Source organism: Corapipo altera, unplaced genomic scaffold (assembly GCF_003945725.1).
Source record: "Corapipo altera isolate COAL_440 unplaced genomic scaffold, ASM394572v1 1, whole genome shotgun sequence".
In the NCBI taxonomy this organism is placed as follows: domain Eukaryota; kingdom Metazoa; phylum Chordata; class Aves; order Passeriformes; family Pipridae; genus Corapipo; species Corapipo altera.
This window is the reverse complement of record NW_020884873.1, coordinates 16,869,769-16,890,759: the sequence shown is the minus strand read 5'-3', so window position 1 is coordinate 16,890,759 and position 20,991 is coordinate 16,869,769. Positions and strand designations below refer to the sequence as shown.

The 20,991-nt window shown below is 45.9% G+C and overlaps 1 protein-coding gene across 5 annotated transcripts in view; it reads right to left on the bottom strand.

Moving 5' to 3' along the window:
* Positions 1-20,991, bottom strand: part of CACNA1I (calcium voltage-gated channel subunit alpha1 I) — a 92,551-nt gene that overhangs the window by 8,974 nt on the left and 62,586 nt on the right. The window contains exons 19-34 of one of the 5 annotated variants that reach the window (XM_027661602.1): positions 19,925-20,109; positions 19,475-19,601; positions 18,237-18,362; positions 17,682-17,771; positions 17,021-17,240; positions 15,784-15,935; positions 14,017-14,126; positions 13,275-13,408; positions 12,462-12,532; positions 8,815-8,893; positions 8,153-8,274; positions 7,064-7,402; positions 6,293-6,439; positions 2,019-2,135; positions 1,482-1,650; positions 454-650 (exon numbers count right to left, since the gene is read on the bottom strand). In XM_027661602.1, coding sequence (XP_027517403.1) covers positions 454-650; positions 1,482-1,650; positions 2,019-2,135; positions 6,293-6,439; positions 7,064-7,402; positions 8,153-8,274; positions 8,815-8,893; positions 12,462-12,532; positions 13,275-13,408; positions 14,017-14,126; positions 15,784-15,935; positions 17,021-17,240; positions 17,682-17,771; positions 18,237-18,362; positions 19,475-19,601; positions 19,925-20,109 — 2,385 coding nt within the window. The remainder of the gene's footprint in view (positions 1-453; positions 651-1,481; positions 1,651-2,018; positions 2,136-6,292; positions 6,440-7,063; positions 7,403-8,152; positions 8,275-8,814; positions 8,894-12,461; positions 12,533-13,274; positions 13,409-14,016; positions 14,127-15,783; positions 15,936-17,020; positions 17,241-17,681; positions 17,772-18,236; positions 18,363-19,474; positions 19,602-19,924; positions 20,110-20,991) is intronic. The other 4 variants (XM_027661620.1, XM_027661611.1, XM_027661627.1 and 1 more) reach the window with 4 other exon arrangements.

Genomic DNA, 20,991 nt, shown 5'->3' with positions numbered 1-20,991 from the left:
GATGTAGGTGGGGTGAAGCCTGTTCCAACCAAGAAGGTGTGTGATCTGGAGTCATGGTGCTAAGAGGACCCAAGGAGGCTGTGCAGCTGTCATCTCCCTGGCTCACACCGTGGCTGCTGTGCATGCAGGTCTCTGCAGCACACTCAGTGCCAGGGACTCAGGAGTGAGCTATAAAGTGATGTGATTTCATCTTCTTGTGGGGCTTACTACAGCTGTCAAACTATTTGTCTGTCCAAAGAAGCAGAACGTATGACTTGATGGGGTAAGAGCTATACAACACCCCTTTGCTATATGACCCTCTCTTTTCTCCAATCCTCCTGCATTCTGCAGTCCACTGTGCCCCTCCAACAACTGCCTCTGTCTTTCCTTTGCCCTCCTCCTTGTTCAGCCCTTTCTGTTTGGGTGTGATGTGAAAACTGAGTTCTCCTAGCAGAGGGAAGAAGGGTTCCTCACCTGATGAAGAAGCGAACAGTTCACGCTCGGAGATCTCAGTGATGCCCATGAGCCTTGCAGAGAGATCTTAGGAAGGCTGTGTGGACTCGAGACGTTCTCAGGCCCTGTCTGGGTGGCAGACGTGGCTGGGTGGAAAAATTCTGCTGGTACAGGTAACAGAGGGCAAGATGCACCTGGAGGGAAGGGGCTAGGAGAGACTGACAAAGCACCAAAGAAAGGGGAAGAGAACAGAAATAGAAGGAAAAAAAGTGTAAGAGCCCTCTGATTTTATTTGGTGCCTTTACTGCTGTTACACTGAGGGTCCTCAAGTCCAGTGTACAAAGGATATTCAGTGACACACACTACTGGCCAAGAAGTCTTAGTCTGGTGTTCAGACTAGTCTGGTGTAACATGCCTGTGACCATCTGCATGAAAACCTGCACCAGATCCACAAGACCTAACACAGCTCAGAGTCATAAAGTAACAGCCCAGCTTGCCCCTGCTGTTGCTCTCGCAATGTATCACTGCCAGAGGACTTTCATCCCAGGTCCTGCAAGGGTTGAAGGGAGATAAAGTGGTAGTTTGGGAACCTGGGGACCACAGGAGACCAGAGCATGCTCTAGAGTAGAACTGGATCACTTCCGCCAAGGACAGACATGTGTTACATGTTCTCTGAAACTGTGCCTGGTGGCAGGGGGCAGCAGTGTTTTTTTACTGTGCTGAGTAAGCACAATTCATCCAGCTGGCATGTCAAGGGAATCTGTCCCTACTCTGACCGTGCATGGGCACACTACTGTGAATGGGGATCAGCTCTTTTACAATATTTCACACAGTTATGTCTGAGGGAAGATACAAGATCTGGCATCTAAAGAAGGAACTTCTCCTCACACCATTCCTGAAGACCAGCAAACTGAAAGGTAATTCTTGGTTAGTGTAATCCCATGTCACATTAACTCCATTCCTGGTATAGCGGAGGCAGGGGAAAGATAGAAGAGCTGAACCAACCCACACTTTCAGTAGACCTGGAGAATGATGAGAACTGTGCTCACCTTTGGTACTTTCATGCTTTAGCCAAGACTGGACTGAGTTTAAGGGAGTATTCTCCATTTCACACAGGTAACTGTCGGGGTTTGTAGAGCCATCCCCACTGGATATTGGGAGCAGGCATTCCCCAAGATTGTCTGCCCCACTGGAGTCAGGGCTGTCCTGGCCATCCTGCTGGAAAAAATTAGTGAGGGCAAAGCCTTGTGAAATTTAATGGCAGATGGTAGAGCAGACTTGTCAAAACCTCAGAAAGAGCTGATTCAAGCTAGCTAAGAAATGCTCAGTTTTCCCGCCCAAATCCCCTAAATTTAGACTCATTCAGAGGAAGTTATTAACAGTAGTGAAGAGAACTTCCAAAAACATATATCCTTTTGTTCTCCTCAAATCCTTCTCCATGGTATGTCTCTTTGGAGAAGCTCTTGAAAAATGACCAGAATTATATTCCTCAGCAGGGACACCTGGATGAATATAGAGCACTTGAAATGAGCAGGGGCATAAATACAGTGCACGGTGTAACATGCCTATGACCACCTGGGGCTGACCTTGGTCTGCTTAGGACTCAGCTGAGAAGTGTTTCGATTGTCTGACTCATCTCCTAGAAGGATAGAAGAGGACTTGTCTGAGTTGAGGGATAATCCTTCCATTTCAGCCAGCTGGACCTGCAGGAAGGGAAAGGAGCTATCACAGGTCATGCCTGACATTCACATTTCAAGCAGTCACACTGTTTATGGTGGATAAGTGAGAGCCTGTAGACCCGAGATCAATTTTAGGTTATATTCCCTTGGATACATCAGGAACCGCCTAACCCAGACCTGGGCTGGGCAGGAGAATTCACTTCTTAAGGAAGGTCGAAAATATGATGATCTGCAAGCAGCCCACCACCAGTGCATGCTCCTCTAGTGCCAGAATTGGAAGAATGAGTCCTGAATCTGTCACAGCAATACAGTTGGCCCAAGGCCCTGCAAGTAAAGCCAGGCAGGCAGAGGGTTCCCTCAGGCCAATGACAAGGCAGCCTGATCTGCTGAGGGATGAGGAGTGAACCCCTCTCTCTGAAGGCACCACAGACAGCCCTGCTTAAACATGAAGGTGCTTTCATTCCAGGGATAGTCATGCCTCTTGCAGTTCATGCCAGTATCATGCGTTTCATATTCTCTTACCTTCATTACTGAAACCCTGTTTCCCTCCAGCTGTCCTAGGTCTTCCCTATCCCCTCCACTCTAACCTACCCAAGACTTCACCTAACACCATCTCCCATTCTGCTCTTCATCCCTAAACTCACTCCTCCCACCCACTCTTGCTTTCTGAAAGCAAGTCTGACCACTGCATCTTATTGTTGTGCCTCTGCTCCAGACCCACGTCTGACCTTGCTTAATCTTTTGGCCTGCTTCATACCACATATGCCCCCTCCCATCCTCTTTCCTCCAAGCTTTCAAATCCCCTCTGCCTGACAACTGTCTCACAAGGCCTGAAAAACAACTGCAGTTGCTTTGTCCCTCCTGTGCTTGGATTTCTGTCACTGGTCTTTAGAGTCCCACCTGTTCACACCAACAGCAGCTAACTCTTGAAAGCTGTATTCTGGGTTGTCTCAATGAGGACAGCTTGCTTCCTGGCTGTGTATCTTTCTGGCCATGTGTTTGTGTTTGCAAGAGACAGGTACAGCTTTTATGCCATGACAGCAGGTGAAACATTTGGAGAGAAGACTTTTGAGCTGGAAGTTTAGTGGCTTGTGCCAGTGCCAGAGAGTGGAAGAGGTCTCCATCTTAGGGATAATGCACTTTAAATAAACAAGATGGAAAACCAGAGCTGGATTTAGACAAAGGGCACAAATGACACCCTTATTTGAGATATCCTGACACAGGAACATGGTGCTGTTCCACCATGAAGAGAGCGCAAAACCAACAACTGCTGCTCAGAGCACCAACACATAGAGAGCCCACAGTGAACTCACATCAAGCACGCTACACAACCACCAGTCAGCAACTACTTGTGTAGAGAAACAGTCCTCATTCAGTCCCACTTAATGTGTGCACTTATCTATCACTCGCCTAAGAGGTTGTTACACCAGAACAGCCTTACAGCTGTGCTTGTAGAGACATGAGCGTGAAACGTGGTAACATCTGTGACTACCTTCTCCATCCATAAAAAAATGATTTCAACAAAAGCCAGAAGAGTCTGTTTGTCACTGCTTGAAAATTCTGGCCACCTGGGATCTACACAAAAAACATAATCAACAAAGTCTTGAATATATAAACTGCAGGTGTGGAAACACTAGTGCTCACTGACAAACTCCTAAAAGTAGTTAAATGCACTTGAGCCACCAATACATAAATGTCTGTCAACCATCCCAAGAATGGAAGGATAGCAATGACAAGAGAAGAGGTTAGCACCATGAAAAAAGGAGGTTTTGTTCTTATTGATTCCCTTACTGTAGAATATTTTAAAATCTGCTGACTAAAGATGAGGAACAAAAAAGTTTTAAAAATTGCAGTGGGGGGAGAAGGGGCTGTTCACTAGATCACAATCCAAAAAAACTGCCAAGAACACCAACCTGAGACACTGAACCATGCACATATATCCCTCAGAAAATAACTAGTTGCAGATATAACTTTAAAAACAGACCTGTGATTACAAAAATTCTTAATTGTATAAATAATTGGTTTGAAAATAAAATGTCAAGAGCATAACTGGGAAAGGTGGTGAGCTCAATGCCACAAAAAGCTTAGCACATATTAATAAGTCTGAGCATATGTTTAAATGTTGTGTCCATCCACTGTGCTCAGCGTTTTGGTTAATTAAATCACCAATGAAATCAGAGTGAACATTTTTGGCTAATAAGTGATTTTTGTCACAAAGGCAGAGTTAAGGGTGATATGGTGGACAGCAAGCATACTGGTTTTTTTTAATACATATGTATTGAAGAGGACTAGATAAAAACTATTTTTCCTATGTAACTTGCTGTCAATTGCTTTGAGATGGTACAGTTCTGTCTGTGTGTACAATACCCATTTGAATATGTTGATGTAGCAGGGTAGACTCTAATTTAATGACTGTGTGCATTCCTGATGTTAGCTATATATCCATATAGTGATTTCCTGTTCAAATTTCCTCAATGTTTTTTACTATGGAATATGAAGAGAAAGTCACGATCAATTATGATTTAAAATCCTGAGCTGTAGTTTTGATTTCATATCATCAGACATAAAATATCTACATTTTATTACTGAAGTTATTCTTGCATATATAGATAATTTCTCCTTGAATCCATATTTTAGATGTATTTAAATGTCAATTTTGAAAAATAATTTATGGCTCTATAACAACCATTAGAAAATATGATATAAGAATCATTCTTCAGTTGTGATTATTATATCAAACGCTGCTGTGGCTGTGGGTTGCACTTGAAGATTTTGCTATCTGGTTTTCTGGATGGAAAGGTAAGAAAACGTGTGGTTGCCTTCATTCCTAAGTGGGATAGGGAAGACTGGAAGGTTTTAAAATGTAGCAAAGTAGCTGCAAATGACTTAATTTTGGGGTAATCATTCTGGAATGCCTTAGGAGATCTCATTTGCTGAGAAAGCTGAGCACCAATTGCTGAACATAAGGACTTAAGTAAAGCAGTGCAAATTGCAGTTAATTGAAAACTAGTTGTTTGGTTGCACTAATGAACCATCCATTTGTGAAGTGTTGCAATAATAATAAACTACAGCAATGTTTGCATTTTGATGCTTTCAAAGGGAAGCTATGGGGATGAGCAGATAGCTGAAAAACTGAGAAAAAATTAGAACATCAGAACTAGGCATCTGAAGCCAAACAAAATAATGCTTTCTTCAAACATGGACAGAGTAATTTGCCAATAAGAGCTCATTTCCCAAGTTTCATCATTTCTTTATAAGCGATAGCAACATATCAAGTTAGTTATGGAGAAGGAGAAAATGAAGATTGCCACTGATGCACCAATTTACTGTTAGATAAGCCACACTACTGCTACAAGTCTGACCACGCAAAATGGGAGCACTTAAATCCAATAAAATTACTTCAGATATAAAATTAATTCTACTCCTCACCTAACTCCTCCCAGACTACTTTGTTCCTGAAGTTTCACAACATGAAAAGACTAATAGCTTAGGAAGTAGTTTTCCAAAGCATCTGCCAACTTTCGAAGCTCAAGTCTAAGCCATTTGGTGTCCTGCTCTTAACAACAACCCATTTGTCAGCTAACAAACTTTCTCAGTGGGCCCATTTTTATTTAGTTTTTGCTCAAACTAATTAACTGGTTTTCACCACAAACCAATCCTTGCTCACAGAGGGTGACTCTACTCAACAAGGCGTTTAAACATGTGCTTAATTCATTGACCTCAACAGGGAATAAGCAAGCACGTGCTTAAAACAAGGGAAAAACACATGCTTAAATCTCCCACTGAATTGCTTCCGAGTGCTGTCATTGGGGTGAGATCCTTTGAGTCCTCCATACAACATGAGCGTGAACCTAGCCTTTTCTTGCAGAATTGAACACAACAAGAGCTGCCAGGATGCCTTCATAATCATTTCTCCATAGGTCATTCAGTCCCTTCTGACCTGTAGCCGGTCACGTCTCACTTTTCCACCACCTCAAACATCCACCTGTGGCTGAAGAGGGCAGGCCTGTACTAGAGGCAGTATCAGCACTTCATGACAAATAACAAACATAGGTCAACAAGGTCTACTGGCTACACAGTCTACAGTCAGGAGCACACATCAGACGACCTGTGGGCATGTGGGTGTGGGTGTGCAGGCCCTGGGGGGAGGGTCCCCTCACACATCCTCGTACGCAGGTTACCTCTTGCTTGTCATGGTTACACTTCTCGCACATGGCCGGCGAGGAGTAATGGTGGAAGACGGAGCCCGATAGGTTATCGATGATCATTAACTCCCCGTCGAAGGAGTCCTTAATAATTAAAGAGACACTGTCCAGCCATAAGTTCTCCTAGGGGACAAGAAAGGGGGGAGGACGGGAGAGATCATTTTAAGAATGTCGAGTTTTTTGCTTTAAAGTTTCATGTGAATTTGGGGCTGGGTTCTCCAGCCTGACTCATCTGGAGCAGCATCTTGTTCTGCAGGTACTTGCACAGGGTCAGTGGGGGAACACTTGCTCCATAGGTTGTGTAAAGATGCCAGAGTTCAATGCAAAAAAAGAAAATAAAAATGAGGGACAGTCTTCACTCACTTTCAGTGCATCTCAGCACTGCTCACACCTCCCTTTCAGCTTTTCTGGAGTGCCTCAGTCTCGATCTGCCATTTCCCCTGCACTCATCTCCTGAGCTCCCATCTCAAATTTGCTCCTGTCACGCCTTTAGCTAATCTGCTCCATCCCTCCTCTGCTGGCCCTTAGGTTCCTACACCATGATGACAATAAACAGGACACACTGCTGTCACAGCCTTGTCCCTATGTGATGCTACCAACTCAAAAGTCTACTGCTGAAAGCAAGCCTCTCATCCTGAGGTGGAAGACTCTGTCTGCTACTGCTAAGCCCTCAGTCATCTAGGCTGCCCAGCTTCTACCCACAGCTACTTGCTGCAGTTTGGTTAGTAAGCTCAAAGGTGTACTCACCTGGGCTGGAGAGTAACATCTCGTGCACAGATGTCCTTCAGGATCTGTTCTACCACCATCTCCTCCTGTTCCTGCTCCTTTTCCCTGTCCTGAATTTGGAGAGCCTGACTTGCGGGAGCACAGCCCATGAGCAATTTCCAGCTCAAGCTCAGCATCCATCTCTGCATCCTCCTGGGCCTCTTTGTTGCTGTCGTCGAGATGTTTCATGAGCACGGCTACCACCACATTGATGAGGACAAACTGGGCTGTGAGCACAAAGCTGACAAAGTACAGTGGGGAGATGAACTGCAGGTTGCTGAGGCAGCTCCGGTCATCGTGGCTGCAGTCACGCAAAGTATCCTTGAGGGGAAGTTGGGTTTGAGAGGAAACGATGGAAGGAAGGAAAAGCCAAAGTAAGAATAAAGTATTGGTTGCTCTTCCTGCTAAAAATCACTGATGCCAATGGAAGGAACAAGGAAAACACGTCTAGCATGCCATATCCATTGGATAATGAGGTCCCCAAAGAATCTGGGACACTATCTGTGCATATGCTATCTGCTTCAGAGGGAAAACATCCAAAAGCATATGGAGCAAACACTTTCAGACCATCGCATGTTGCTGCCACTGTAGCCCCACACACATGAGCAAGACCAAAAATGAGCAGTCTGGTACTGTCTTCTCCCCTCCAGACTCAAAACCACGAAATGTGATCAAAAAACTTGCCTTTCTCTCTGTCCTCTGAAGGAAGTAAGTATTTATTTTGGATTTTCCTGGTACCTCTGCAAATGGGTGCCATGTCCAACACACATGTCCTGTGCTCAGCTTTGATAACAGACCTTACTACAGTGAATATTTCCTCTTAGCCTGGACAGTCTTCTTGTTCCTCCCAAGGAAAATTGGCACTTTCTCAATCAGATGTCTCTAGGACTAGATGAGCCCAAGGTTTGAGTTACCACACTGCGGAGAGAGACTCTAGACCAAGCAGGGACCTTATCTATCAACCCAGCTTCTGTGTTCCTTCCCTTTGCTAGCCCAAGCAGTGCTGAACAGAGCACACATCAGAACTTCTCCTCCTCATAACTAGGAGATTATTGTCCCAAAGGCAGTTACCTTCATGATCCCATTCCAGTTGTCGCCTGTGGACACCTGGAAAAGTGTGAGGAAGGCCATCCCGAAGTTCTCAAAGGTGGCATGGCGGCTCATGCCCTCACAGGGGTTCTCATCATTGCATACTGAAAAAAAGGTGATTGCAGCACTCAGTGGAGGACAGCCCTGAGATCAACAATACAAACTCATAGCCTGAAGACCTCAGGTAATGGCATCAGCACCTTGCCCAACAGTTGGCTGTTGGCCATCAATACAGAAAAATGCCTGAGGGCCCAGCCCTGGGATATCATGCAGTGTACTCTGTTTCTCAGGAGTATCCTCCGAATATGTCATTGAGCTGCCTTTCTCCTTGATCAACGTTCCATGGCAAGAGATGTAAATAAACTTTCCCTAACTTTTTCTTGTAATCTTATAGGCAACATCAAGGCATACAGTGCAGGAAAAGCAAATGTTTAAGAATATAAGAGAAACTAGAGGCTACTTTTATTTTGTTAGACTGTTAGGACAACAAAAATTTAGAGGAAATTCATCTTATATCAATTATTCATAAGAGAGAATAAAGCCCATCAAATAATCCAGTCTCCTTATTGAAGAGTACTGATTTTGAGAAACCTCAGCCAGCAGGTTTGTAGCTCACACTGGAGCATGGTCTGCTTGAGACTTACCCAGTTTTCCAAAGAGCTCCACTCCTAGAGCAGCGTAGATGAAAAAGAGGAGCATGAAAAGAAGTCCAAGGTTTCCCACCTGAAAGCAAAGGGCATGGTCAGCCTATCCCAAAGCTCATTTCAGCTGTACAGGCAAGTGTTTCTGCCTTTCAGAGCCTGAAGAGAACAGCAGTGAATTCCCAGTGTACAGATGCAACCAAACAATTGTTCAACGCTAGGGAAATCATTGGTCGTGGCTCCAGCTGCAGCTGGACCCTTTATCCAGTTGCCTTTATTCCAGCACAAGTTCTGGCCAGAGCTGACTGAAGTGTGCAGTTTCTGGGACAGGTGGAGACAAGCACATTGGAGCAGGGGCACAGAAGGTGAAGCCAGTTTGGCTGGGTGAAGGACAAGCTGTAAGTCAAAGCGTGGAGACATGTCCTGCAGTGCTACGTGCCCCACCAAACTGCCTAAACCCCTTGAAGTTATGATCATGTGAAGTTATGATCATGATCATGCAAGAACAGTGTTCCAAGGAGACAGGGACACAGGTACACCAGCACCAGCTACAAGTGGAGATTACATCAAGGCTTGTGGGAGGAGTAGGCAGGTGGGAAGGAAGAAGGGTAAAGACGTATTTTTAAGATGTGCGTAGAGAAGGAGGAGAAGAGAGGGGACTATGAAGGAGTCAAGAGAGGAAGCAGAGCTACCTTTGCATCTCATGAATACTAGGTCAAAGCATGACTTCTAGACCTTCAGTGGCTGCTGTTGGGAAACATCCCCATGAGAGGAGTGCTTCCTCATGGTGGAAAAAGGCAGCAGCAATATGGGCACTGCTACCCAGTCCTCACTCTCCCAAATCACAGCTTGCCTCTGAATCTCCTCCCGCCCCTGGCACATGGGGCAGTCAGGACCCGGAGTGGGTTTTGGATGAAGCAGGTTGAACAGTAGCAGAAAATACTAGTAATGGTTAGCATAGTGTTGGTGGAACAAGAGAAGTCATGGAAAAATTAGGTACCTAACTGGCATATGGGTGTTTCTGAAGTACGGAACAGTTTCTGGTCTGATGAATGTGGTCACTGGGCCTTTGTTAGAATCATCCACTTCAAGAGTCTAATTTAGTCATTGCAACTGCTGTGCCATCCAAATTCAGGAGAGAAATAAATGATTCAGCCCACCCACTCCCCCGAGCTGCCAGATTCTGGCTCCCTACATAGTCAGTGAAAGAAATTATTTCTGATTACTAAATTGGACACCATAGTTAATGCTGTGAACACATACCACTGGGTCTGTGTCTACAGGGCATTAAGAAAAAGAAGTTAATAAAACTTAGCTAAGGACTACATTTCCAAAGGGCTCTTTAAAATTAAAGCTCTATTCACTATTAAGAATTGCTGCAGTATAACAAAGACAGGAAGGGAGTTGAAACGGGACAACTGGAGATGCCTTGTATGACGTTAGCAAGCCAAAATCCCTGATATGAGTCTATGCTCTACGAACAAAACCAGAAAGGTCAAGAAGAGGAAAAAGCACAAGGGAAAGGACAGCTCATTTTAAACTGCTTCTTTTGGCAAAACCAATAAATCTTGGAGAATAATATTACAGATAATGCAATTGTCCCCCAAAGACCCAGTGTATAAAATATGGAGACTAAATTTATTCTTTTAACAGTGAAACTGGTGGATTTTAGTGCTTTAAGTGTGGATTTTTACACAACCATGGAGTGATTTTTTATCCCTTTTACACAACTTTATTAAACAAAGCCAAACTGTTACAGGAGGAAGTAAAAGCCAGTCAATAGGAAGTGCATTGATCATAGGCTTTGATGCTGGAGGGATTAAGTACTGCTTGTTATTACCTCTGAGGAAATACCTAGAGGTTAAACCTTCTGACATCTGCTTGTTTTGGGGCAGATATTAATGACCTCCAAAAGACCTGACCTACCAACTTGGTTAGCAAAGGAGATGTATGTAAACTGGAGACAGAAAAGTCAGAATTTACAAAATATGGAAGAATATGTTTGTGGCTAGGACCAGAAGCAGGGACTCATAGGTCCCAGCCGTGCTCTTTACAAAAGACTTTACTCTCTGATGACTCAGTTTCTCCATCTACATGACAGGGATATGAATATTTCCTAGTCTCTTATTTATGCTCTATATTTTGGAGATAGAAGTTGAGTCTCATCATTTAGGTGCAAATGTATTGCAGAGTCCTCTTACCAAGGGTTTACGGATACTATTTCATCCAGGTCTGTGTGCATTTATCTGGGTTGCAGAATAAACATGCCACAGACATGCAGATGCTGGATCTGAAGACCTGCTCCATTCCAGACCCTCGCCTGAGAAAAATCATCTCTTGTGGCTCCTGGAATGGAAAAGAGCAAGGTGCAAAGAAGCTTCACTGAGTCAGCCTGGGGCAGCAGAGCCAGAACTAACAAATGTTGCTGGTCCGAATCTGCCTGCTATAAGAACACCCTTACTCTCCTGTTCCTTCCATTGTCCAGTGTATCTCAGCCCACAACTATCCTGAATTATGATATTATATATCCTACATATGAATTATTATTGTTATTATTACTATTATTATTACCAAAAAATAATTATTGTTTAATAAAAAGCATGAGAGATCAGACAGAGCTCAAGATCCACAAAAGATCACAGAGTTGCCCTCTCACTTTTGTGCGATCAGATTCCTCTTTTTCAGATTGACGTTTGTTGTCACCAACATCAGAAGTAAATTCCTTGGGTAACTACTCATGCTGTTTTCAGACTGAATCTCAGCTCATCATCACTCACCAGCACTGGCACATTAGCTGATAAATCAACTGACAAATGCCTGTGCATTTTGATATCATGCAATATAGTTGCCTTCTCAGGGCCTGCCAGGGGAATGGCCTGATGTATGATCAGTAGAGCCACTTGGTGCCACTACTTCTTGCATAACAATTCTCTCTCAACAATCCAAAGGGAAGGGGACCAGACTCCCTGGCTGCTCATCCATCATGGAGGATACTCACAGTGGGTTTGAAGCCTGTGTAAAGCACTGTGTCAGCATCTCATTCGGGAACAGCTGCCGCTCACAGCTCATGAAATCCTTCTGTCTAGCTGTCTTACAGTAGACACTTAACTGCCGGCTGCGTGAGCCACAACAGAGCATGTCACTGCTTCTCATATATGAGAGGCTCAGAAACACAAAGGGATCCAGGAGGAGAAAAGAAGAAAAAGAAGGAAGGGGGAGGCACTTGCTAAGAAAAGAAGTGATGAGAGTGCAAATGAAAGAGAAGGGGGGAAAAAGGGGGCATATGCAGGGAAGGGTGAGAGGGCCAGTGATACAAAGACTTCCTTTCCTCCTGAAATGGCTGCCAGTCACTCTTCCCTGCTTGTGGAGAGGAGAGAAAGGAGCCGAGGACTAACTGCAGTTAGACACTAGCTAGACACGATGCGAAGAAATCTGCCCTTATCCAGGAGTCGAACCTTATTTCATTCACCCACTGGAGAAGAGAGATGTGAGGTGAGCTGTACCCCCCTGAATGACATGAAAACTTGGACATAACCTTCAGGCAGTTGCCTGTGCAACACAGTAGGCACTATCTTTGAGACTACACAAGAATCAGCCCTTCAGAAGAAAGGGACAGCAGAGGAGTCTTTTGGGAAGCTGGTCTGTTTTACCTGTGGCAGGGCTTGAACAACGGTATCCAGCAGCGCTCGCATTCCTGTGGCCATCTTCAGTAGCTTCAGGACTGCCACAACAAGCACAAGAGAAGTGTGGTTCAGACTGAGCTCAGAAAGTCTGTCCTTTGTGTGACTTACTAATGACAATAGCACAAGATAGATGTCCTGTCTCCCCTTGCCCTAGAAAAACTGGATTTTCCCCCTCATCCCCCTTTTCCCTTTTGACTGTACAACCCTAGTTGTTCCTTCTACTCCAGTCCATATCCTTTTTACTAAATACTCTGCTTCTACCACCCATGCCTATTGGACTTCTGGTTCACCCAGGCACTATAACCAAGTGCTCCTTTTCTCAGCAATGTGTACCCCAATTGTCCCTCTGCTTGGATTTCTCCTTCCATCAGTTTCTCTTCCTCCAGATACCACTGTTAATCCAGCTTAGCACACTTTGGCCACCACCAGGAAAATTCAGGCCCCTGCCTGTGCAAACTTCAACCTGCTTTGTGGCCTCTTCTTCACATACCATTGCCATGCTTGCCCCATAAATAAGAAACAGAGAAAGTTCAGTTCTCACATGATCTGCCCACCCTCTTAGTCCTTCACCTCCAAGGGAGCCAGAAAGTCTTATCCTCTAGGCCGTCCTTCATCACGTCCCAGAAGAATCCCTGCTGGATTGTGACAAAGGACACCCTAGAGGCTCCTCCAGGGCTGGGGGCAGGGTGAGCCCATGACTCTACAGCCACTGCTCAATGAGTCATGGCACCAAGTCCCACTCCATGGCCACATGTACCCTGTCTTCGGCCAGTGTCTCACCCCGGGCGATACGCAGCACCCTCATGATCCGGATGATAGTGGGGTTAATTGGGAGAGCAGCATTGATTTCAATCTCTTCCAGTGTGATGCCCATGACAGACAGCAGCACAATGGCCAGATCCAGCTGGTTCCACCTTAAGAAGAAAAATTGAAGACAATAAAGGAAGATAAGAGTTTTTCCATTTCCCTGAAAAACAAAGTGAATTGTTTCCACTTCAACCTAAACATTTCTTTATGTATGAGTTCAAGACCTCACTCGGAGTCGGCCTATATGGGTTTTTGCAGACAAACAGAGATTCACTTTGCACACAGCCTGAGCAGCCAGAGGCAAGCCAGCCTGATTTGGAAGCATGAAGCTGTGTTACTGTGGCGCTATGCATTGACTAATGGGCTCAGCTTTTTACAGCCTTACTACCTCAAATCGACTTTGTTATGTATGTTCTGCTTCAGAATGCTCTCAGTTTGCCTCAAGGGCAGGAAAAAAAATGTCTCTCTCTAACCTCATCTCCTTTGCTTTCTAGCCTAACCAGCAGATGCCAACCAAGAGGCAATTTTTGGACAACTCTCACTATTGCCTAGGCATTGTAGCTCAGGCAGACTGAGGTGAGGTCCATGCTGTGCAGAACTGGGAGGCAGTCAGGGCACTCTGCCACCACCTCACACTCTAGATAGGGAATCGTCCTCAAAACCTCTACCCCAAACCCAGCTGTTCTACAGCCATGGTTGACAACCCCCTGCTCACCTGTCTTTGAAGAATCGTCGCAGACCAAATGCCACCAGCTTGAGGACTGCCTCAAACACAAAGACGGTGGTGAACAGGTAGTTGCAGTACTTGAGGGCGGTCTCCAGGGACTTCCAGCAGAAAAAGAGGGCAAAGAATTTAGGTAAAAGCAACATCAAGCACAAATCTCCTCTGCACGGGGACTCTCCTAAGTGCTGGGTATTCATTGTGAGGTAGGGAAGCTACCCCATGCTTCCTACCTACTTGAATGTGGAGGCTGCCTACTAAGGGCAAGCACCAGCTGGCCTCTCTGCCCCATGTTCTTATCAGGATCCTTTCTCCTGTACTGTTCAGCATAATGGGGAGGAGGAGGCTGTTGCAAGAACAATCCACAAAATACCATCAGCCTTCTCTTCTGCCAGTAGCCTGTGCCACCTGGATGACACCCTGTTAGTGGTACTGACATAGCTATTAACCAGGAGTGAAGAATAAAGGTTATTCTAGTTGTGGATACAGGTCATCTCTGATGGGAAGAGATCCTGCTATGCCTTGGTCTGGGGCCAGCATATGTCACACCTCTGAGTTGACTGGCTTTTGGTTCTTTTACATGCTGCCCCTTCTCCACCACCAAGGACTAGTGTGAGCAGTGGGCGTTTTGTACTGGAAGGGTTTGAAAAGCTTTGAGAACATTGTTTAACAGAGCCTGCCAACAGGCTGCCATGGCTGGATCTGTGTTCCAGGGAAAGGAGCTGAGGAGTAAGGAAGAGGAGTGACTTGTTCAGGAACAAAGGCCTGATGTGAGGATGCCAACAGATAAAAGTTGAGAGTTCCTGCAGAGTAAAACTGGGCACTATCAAGGGCAAGATAAAAGCTGGGCAGTTGGGCAAGACAGGCAAGCAACAGAGGAGCCTGGTGGTAGATTTGAATGAGGACAGACAGATTCAGGTGCTGCTCAAAGCCTGAGCTACCTCGGACAACCTGTTCAGACATCAGAGCTGCCAGCCTAAACCAAACTGAAATGCCACTGGGTAGATGTCATGACGAATGCTTTTTCTACATATGGAGGCAGAAGGCTCCTTTGATATGTGCAGCATACATTGTTTCCATCAAACGTATCTAGAGCTTTGCCAGGAACACTGAGGTACATGGTCTTCCCCAGTCAAAGTGTAAAATTTATTTGGCCTCCAAGGTGCTGTATTGGGAATCATCCCCTGCAGCTGAGAAAGGCTCTACTCAGCACTTTGGCCCTGCAGCTTCTCTCACTAAAAAAAGGTGGCTTGGTAAAGATATCCCATCCCATGACGCACAACCAGCCACTCTAATTTTCTGAGCTCAGGCCATATGGCAGGGGAATTGGACTGATATTTGGAAATCTGATACAAAGCCTGAAGCTCCCAGGACACTGCTGCTTCCACCACTCCTATTAGGATCCAGGGGAACATAAAAAGCAGAGCAGGGAGATAAATTTGGGTGACCCACAAATCCACTTACTAATATAAAGCACAGAGACTTAATTGCACCATGCTTTCTAGGGGCCTGACTCTTGCTTAGATGCCTTCTCTCTATTGATTTTAATGGCCAACAAGTGTCTGAGTAGGAACTATCTTTCTGGACACCTGTGAGACTCTTCACCCAACTTTGCCTACTACATTAAATCTTACAAAATTTTAACAGTAGTTTTTAGAGAGTCAAGTGTCCTACTTCTGCTGGTGGGCAGTGGTCATCAGAGAGCTGTAGCAAACTAACATAATGTCTAGAGGCAGGGCTTATCTCCATGATCTCACTCACCACAGGTTGGTTGTAGTGCTCCAAGGACATAGTGACCACGTTGAGGCAGATGATGAAAGTGATGAAGATGTCCAGATAGTGGCTGGTGCAGACCGAATGAATAAGGAGGCGTATGGGGCAGTAGGTAGCATAGTACGGCAAACGCTGCGCCTCTTCAGTGGAAAGAGGGATATGGGCAGAGTTAGGAAGAAATTGGAAGAAAGAAAGAAATGGGTAAGAAACACTGAGAAGGAAGAAGGCATAAGACTGGTGACAGGTGTTGAAAGAAAAAGGAATGAAGGCGGGAGAGAGAAAAAATAGACAAGGATAGGTAAAAGATAAGGGACATAGGAAGGAGAGGGGGGAAAATACGAAAGAAAAAAAAGAGGAAAGAAGAAGTGGGGGAAAAAATAAGTAGAAAAAAGATAAGGAAAGGAATGCTAGAAAGGAAATCTGTTAGTCTACGTTTGTAGGAATGGTGCTAAGTTAGCATTTTGTATCCTGACAAATTAAGATCACTTTTGATAAAAGGGAGCAGATGGTTCAAGGAGAGGCCCTGGGGTGTCACGGGAGAGAGGGGAAAAACTGGAGCACAGGAAGGGAAAGCATGCCCACAGGCTGTGAATGCAAGAAAACCATCAGTCTGGGTAGTAGGGATGATTTCCAGGGGCAAGTACGCTTTTGCAATTTTTGTCTAAAGGTAACATAGAAGAGGACAGAAACACCAGGAAAAGAGAGTTTCTTTCACCACAGAGGATTTGGGATCCCAAGGAGTGACAGTGCAACACTGATGGAAAGAACCAGGAACAAAACACAGTGGTCTTCCTCTTTTTTTTTTTCCCCCTCCTTCTTCTTTAAATTTAGAGTTAAATACAAAGGATGGTCTGTCCAGGTCTTCCTTCAATCACCAGCTGAGTTGCAGGAAGCCCAGGTGGGACTGTCCCAAGCCCAGGAGGTGTATTGATGTGTGGATGCTCTGTGTCAACAGTGCTCATGAGCATGTGCACAGGGGTATTTTTGGTACATTATCTCCTGAGGAGCAGGGTGCTAAAGCCCCAGTGGCTTCCCTAGAGTCTCAGCAGACTTCATCAGTCACCCCTCTTCCCCAGACTGCCCTAGTGAGGTGTGCAGTGGCACGACAGTGGTGCAGGAAGGAAGGCTGAGAGCACAACCATGAGCAATGTATTTTGGAGACCAGTCCATCAGGAAAGAAAAAGAAGAGGAAAAGGTTTTTTTCAGAAAACCTTGGCCTACAAACCAACCAAACACTTAGGCTGTGCCTTACTCCTTCGCTTCTTCTCCAAGCGTCGCAAGCGCTTCTCCTCCCGCCGGCGCGCCTCCTCAGCCTCCTGGTGCTGCCGGCACTTGTGGAAGTTCTCCACCACCACCCCCACGAACATGTTGAGCACAAAGAAGCTGACAATGAGGAGGAAGGAGATGAAGTAGAGTAGCATCCAGGGGTTGTTGTTGGTCACTGGCTGGAGGAAGGGGGAAAACAGAGCTGGTCATGGTCTTAGCAGTAAAGGAATAGGGATGCAGTGGGCAGCAGCCTAACAGTTCCTGCTTTATAAGGCACTAAAACAACCATCTGTGGGTCAGGAGGGAGCCAGCACACCCAGAAAAGCACAGGACATGGCTGCTCCATCATTATAAATAAAGGCCCGCTGTAAGATCTAAACTGAGTAGAAGGTATGAATTACTACAGACACCTACTAAACAGGCACAGCTGCACCTCCCTGCATGAACTAGGCAAGCCCATGGACCTGACCCCTTGCAAATAGGTGAGCAAAGGATTCAGAAGGACCCTGGAAGGGAATCTTTTTCTGAGGGAGGTATCTGAAGCAGGATGTTAAAGAATACTTCTGCCTTACTAGCCCAAGGAAAGTGAAAAAGGTCCTTTCACAAGGAAATCTTTGTACCTGCTGGTCAACAGCTACAGCATCTAGTCCATTATACATAATATTGACCCAGCCATCCTTGGAAGCCAGAACAAAGAGGGACATCAGAGCCTGCAACATACAAAGCAAAGCAGATGTGGAGCAGGTGCATCTGGCAGGCAGGGAAAAAAAAATCATGGGTTTATGGTCTAACACACACAGCACTGAAATACTCTTCCTGCCAGTGTCTCTGCACACATCAAAACCTGTTCCCTCCCACGTGGAGGACAGAGAGAGGGTAACAGGAAGCCATGTGCAGTCAAACTCAGCAGAGGAGAGAGGTTGTGAAGACCATCTGCTTCTTGGCAGGAGAAAAGAGAAAGTCAAGCTCTCTGCTGCTACAACTTTTCTTTCCCCTACAACTTGTAAACATCATCCTGATACCAACCCACTAGTGACACAGCTTCTGCATGGATACCCATGTCAAATAATAACTCATTCTGGCCCAGGGATCAGGCTTTCCAGGCAGTGTATCTGTGCCCTGGAGAGGAGTATACGTACAGGAGGAGACAGAGGCAGGGGCTGTGACACACTCACCTGTCCCAGGTTGTCGAAGTTATACTTGTGGTGTACCCACTTGTAGTTGGCGGCCATGCAGTCGGACCGGTTGGTGATGTTCCTGATGTCGACTCCCAGGCAGTGGTAGAACTTGCCCTTGAAGAGCTGCAGGAGGGGAATGATCCCATCAGCCCCTTTCCCCACAGGGTTCCTCATGCTCCCTGGGATGTGCAAAAGCTCCCGAAATGCTGGGTGGGCTGCAAGACCGCAAGCCATGGGGAGCATAACAGGGACACCACCATCACAATGTAGAGCACAGGCTCAAACATTGCTAAGGAGCCAGGACCACCCTCGTAAACTCACACCTGGCTTTTCAGCCTCCTCCACCCCCCCCAGGCCAGCAGTGACTGTAAGTCCTTACCATCTGACAGCCCTTAGGGAATCCTTTTTGGGTACAAAGGGAAAAAGTATCTTCTAATCAGTCCCCTAGAGTAATCTTCTCTCCCTGCTTCCCAGTTACTGAGAGTGCTGATGGGAAAAGATCTCATCTGAGGGTAAAGAACCAGAAAAAGCCATCCTCTTCTTCTCATTTACCTCTTTTTTTTTTTTTTTTTTTTTTTTTTTTTTGACAAGACTGCACTGCACTGCTGTGGCTCTCCTGCCCAGGGCTCCTTACCCCATATAGAAGGTACTGGATTGTGCATTTGTACAGATGTATCAGAGCAGACTAAGTATAGCACATTCCCTGAGATGGAAGTAACACCCACACCCTTGCTCCTCTGCAATGCAACAGCCAAAAATAAAGAGGATTAAATAAAAAAATTAAAAAGAAGGTTGTGGGTGGATTTAGGGCTCAGAGTGAGGGGGAGAAACAGAGCTAACTGGAGGCAGGGCTCATGCAAGCAGGCACTGAACTGCTTGCCTTTGTGAGCTGACACAGATGTGCCCAGTGAGCCCTGTGCTGTGCCAGCCCCAGGCTCTCCCTATAATGCTGACCCAAACTCTGATCCAGCTCCTGCCAGGTGTGTCTACTTCTTTCTCTCACATCCAACAATGTCTGCCCTTGCTAAGCACCTGTCTGTCCTTGCCAAAGGTTATGGGTTCATTATGTGGGAGACAGCTTGTGGGGGAAAGCTGGTGCAGAAAATTTCCTGGCTTGCCCATCCCTCCTGTTCTGCTTTGTTCCCCACGTTTGTTGTAGGACCTGGGGGTACAGAGGTGTCCATGGTAGTAGGGGTGGGGGTACAAGGGCTGTTCGATGGACAGTAATAACCTACCTGCACACCCAGGATGCCAAAGATGATGAAGAAAGCACAGCAGATGAGGACAATGTTTCCTATGGGCTTGAGGGAAGAAATGAGTGTCTCCACCACCAGCTTCAGGCCAGGGGCTCGACTGATGACTCTGGAAGGGAAGGAAGGGGAAGAGTGATAGAGGGGCAGGGCAGGGATGTTTGGCCTAAGCTAAGCATTTTCAGCAGCAGCAGGCCCCTGCTCTCCTTATGCAGTGACCCATCAGTAGAGATGACCCTCCTGTAACCAAAAAGCCTCTTCTCTCCCATGGGTTTGTTGTCTGATGAGGTACCTCTAGCATCAGACCCATATGGCTAAGGGGGACCTCCCCGTGTCAAAGACAACAGTTTGCCTGGCACAGCTGGATCTGACTCTGGCACTCTTCCTGGGGAGAAACAGAAGAGGGGGCTGAGCAGGGCTCAGTGGGATTCTGACCGGAGGGGACGTAAGGTGCGCAGCAGCCGGAGAACTCGTAGCACCCCCAGGATTTTGGCACCACCAGCAGAGGCCACTGAGACCACAATGTCAATGAGAGAAACGAAGACCAAGAAGCCATCCAAGATGTTCCAACTGCTGCGGAGATAAGCCTGGTCCCCAAAATACAGGCCTAGAGAGACCACCTGCAAGAGAGGGGAGAGGGGAGGGGGTGAAATGGCTCCTCCACGTTACCCAGTAGAGGGCAACTATGGAGAAAGTTGGAAGGTGGGGAATAGTTGTCAACTCCTCATGACACTGAAGTGTATCTCATATATTTTCCTTTCACTTGGATGTCTGTGAAGGATAATGTCTTTGGGGAAAGTGGTGGCACATAACTCCAGAAATAACAGGGCCATGGCATCTTCTCATCTTTTTTCTACTTCCCTGAGTAAAAGGGAACATGCAGGAAATCTTTCCCTGCTATATCACAGACCTGGGGCAAGTGTCCCTGTTCAAAGATCACCTGGGAGGTAAAGTCAGGCACCTAAATCCATACTTTGGCTCTAAGGGAGTAGCTTTTTTTGTCAGCAGTTCTCAAAAACAGCAGGTGCTACAGAAATTGCTGGCCATGGAGAGAGCTTAACACCCTGTAAATAATGGCCAAAATTCAGGTATAAATTTTAGGGGTTTAACTTCAGGCACACACTTTTAGGTCTCTTTCCCATTCACAAGAAGAGAATAACAAGGTTTCCTGATTGTTGCAAAGTACTTAGACATCTACTGAATAATTATCTCATTTAAGAACATGTTATTAATATTGTTGTTATTTCCCCATTCTTACTCCAGAAGAAAGGGAATCGACATTTAACATCATTACAAAATCCATACCTAAAGGCCAGCTACCCATCATGGATACTAAGATCCAGCTGGATCTAAAGCCTAGGATAAACATCCCCTCTGTGCCTGACAAGATGGGGCTCAACCCCAGGCAGTATCTGCCTTTGCCAAGATAGAGGAAAGGCCTGGCACACTGAAAAGAGGTACAAATTTTAAAAGGGTGCTGAGCAAATATAAACCATGTTTGA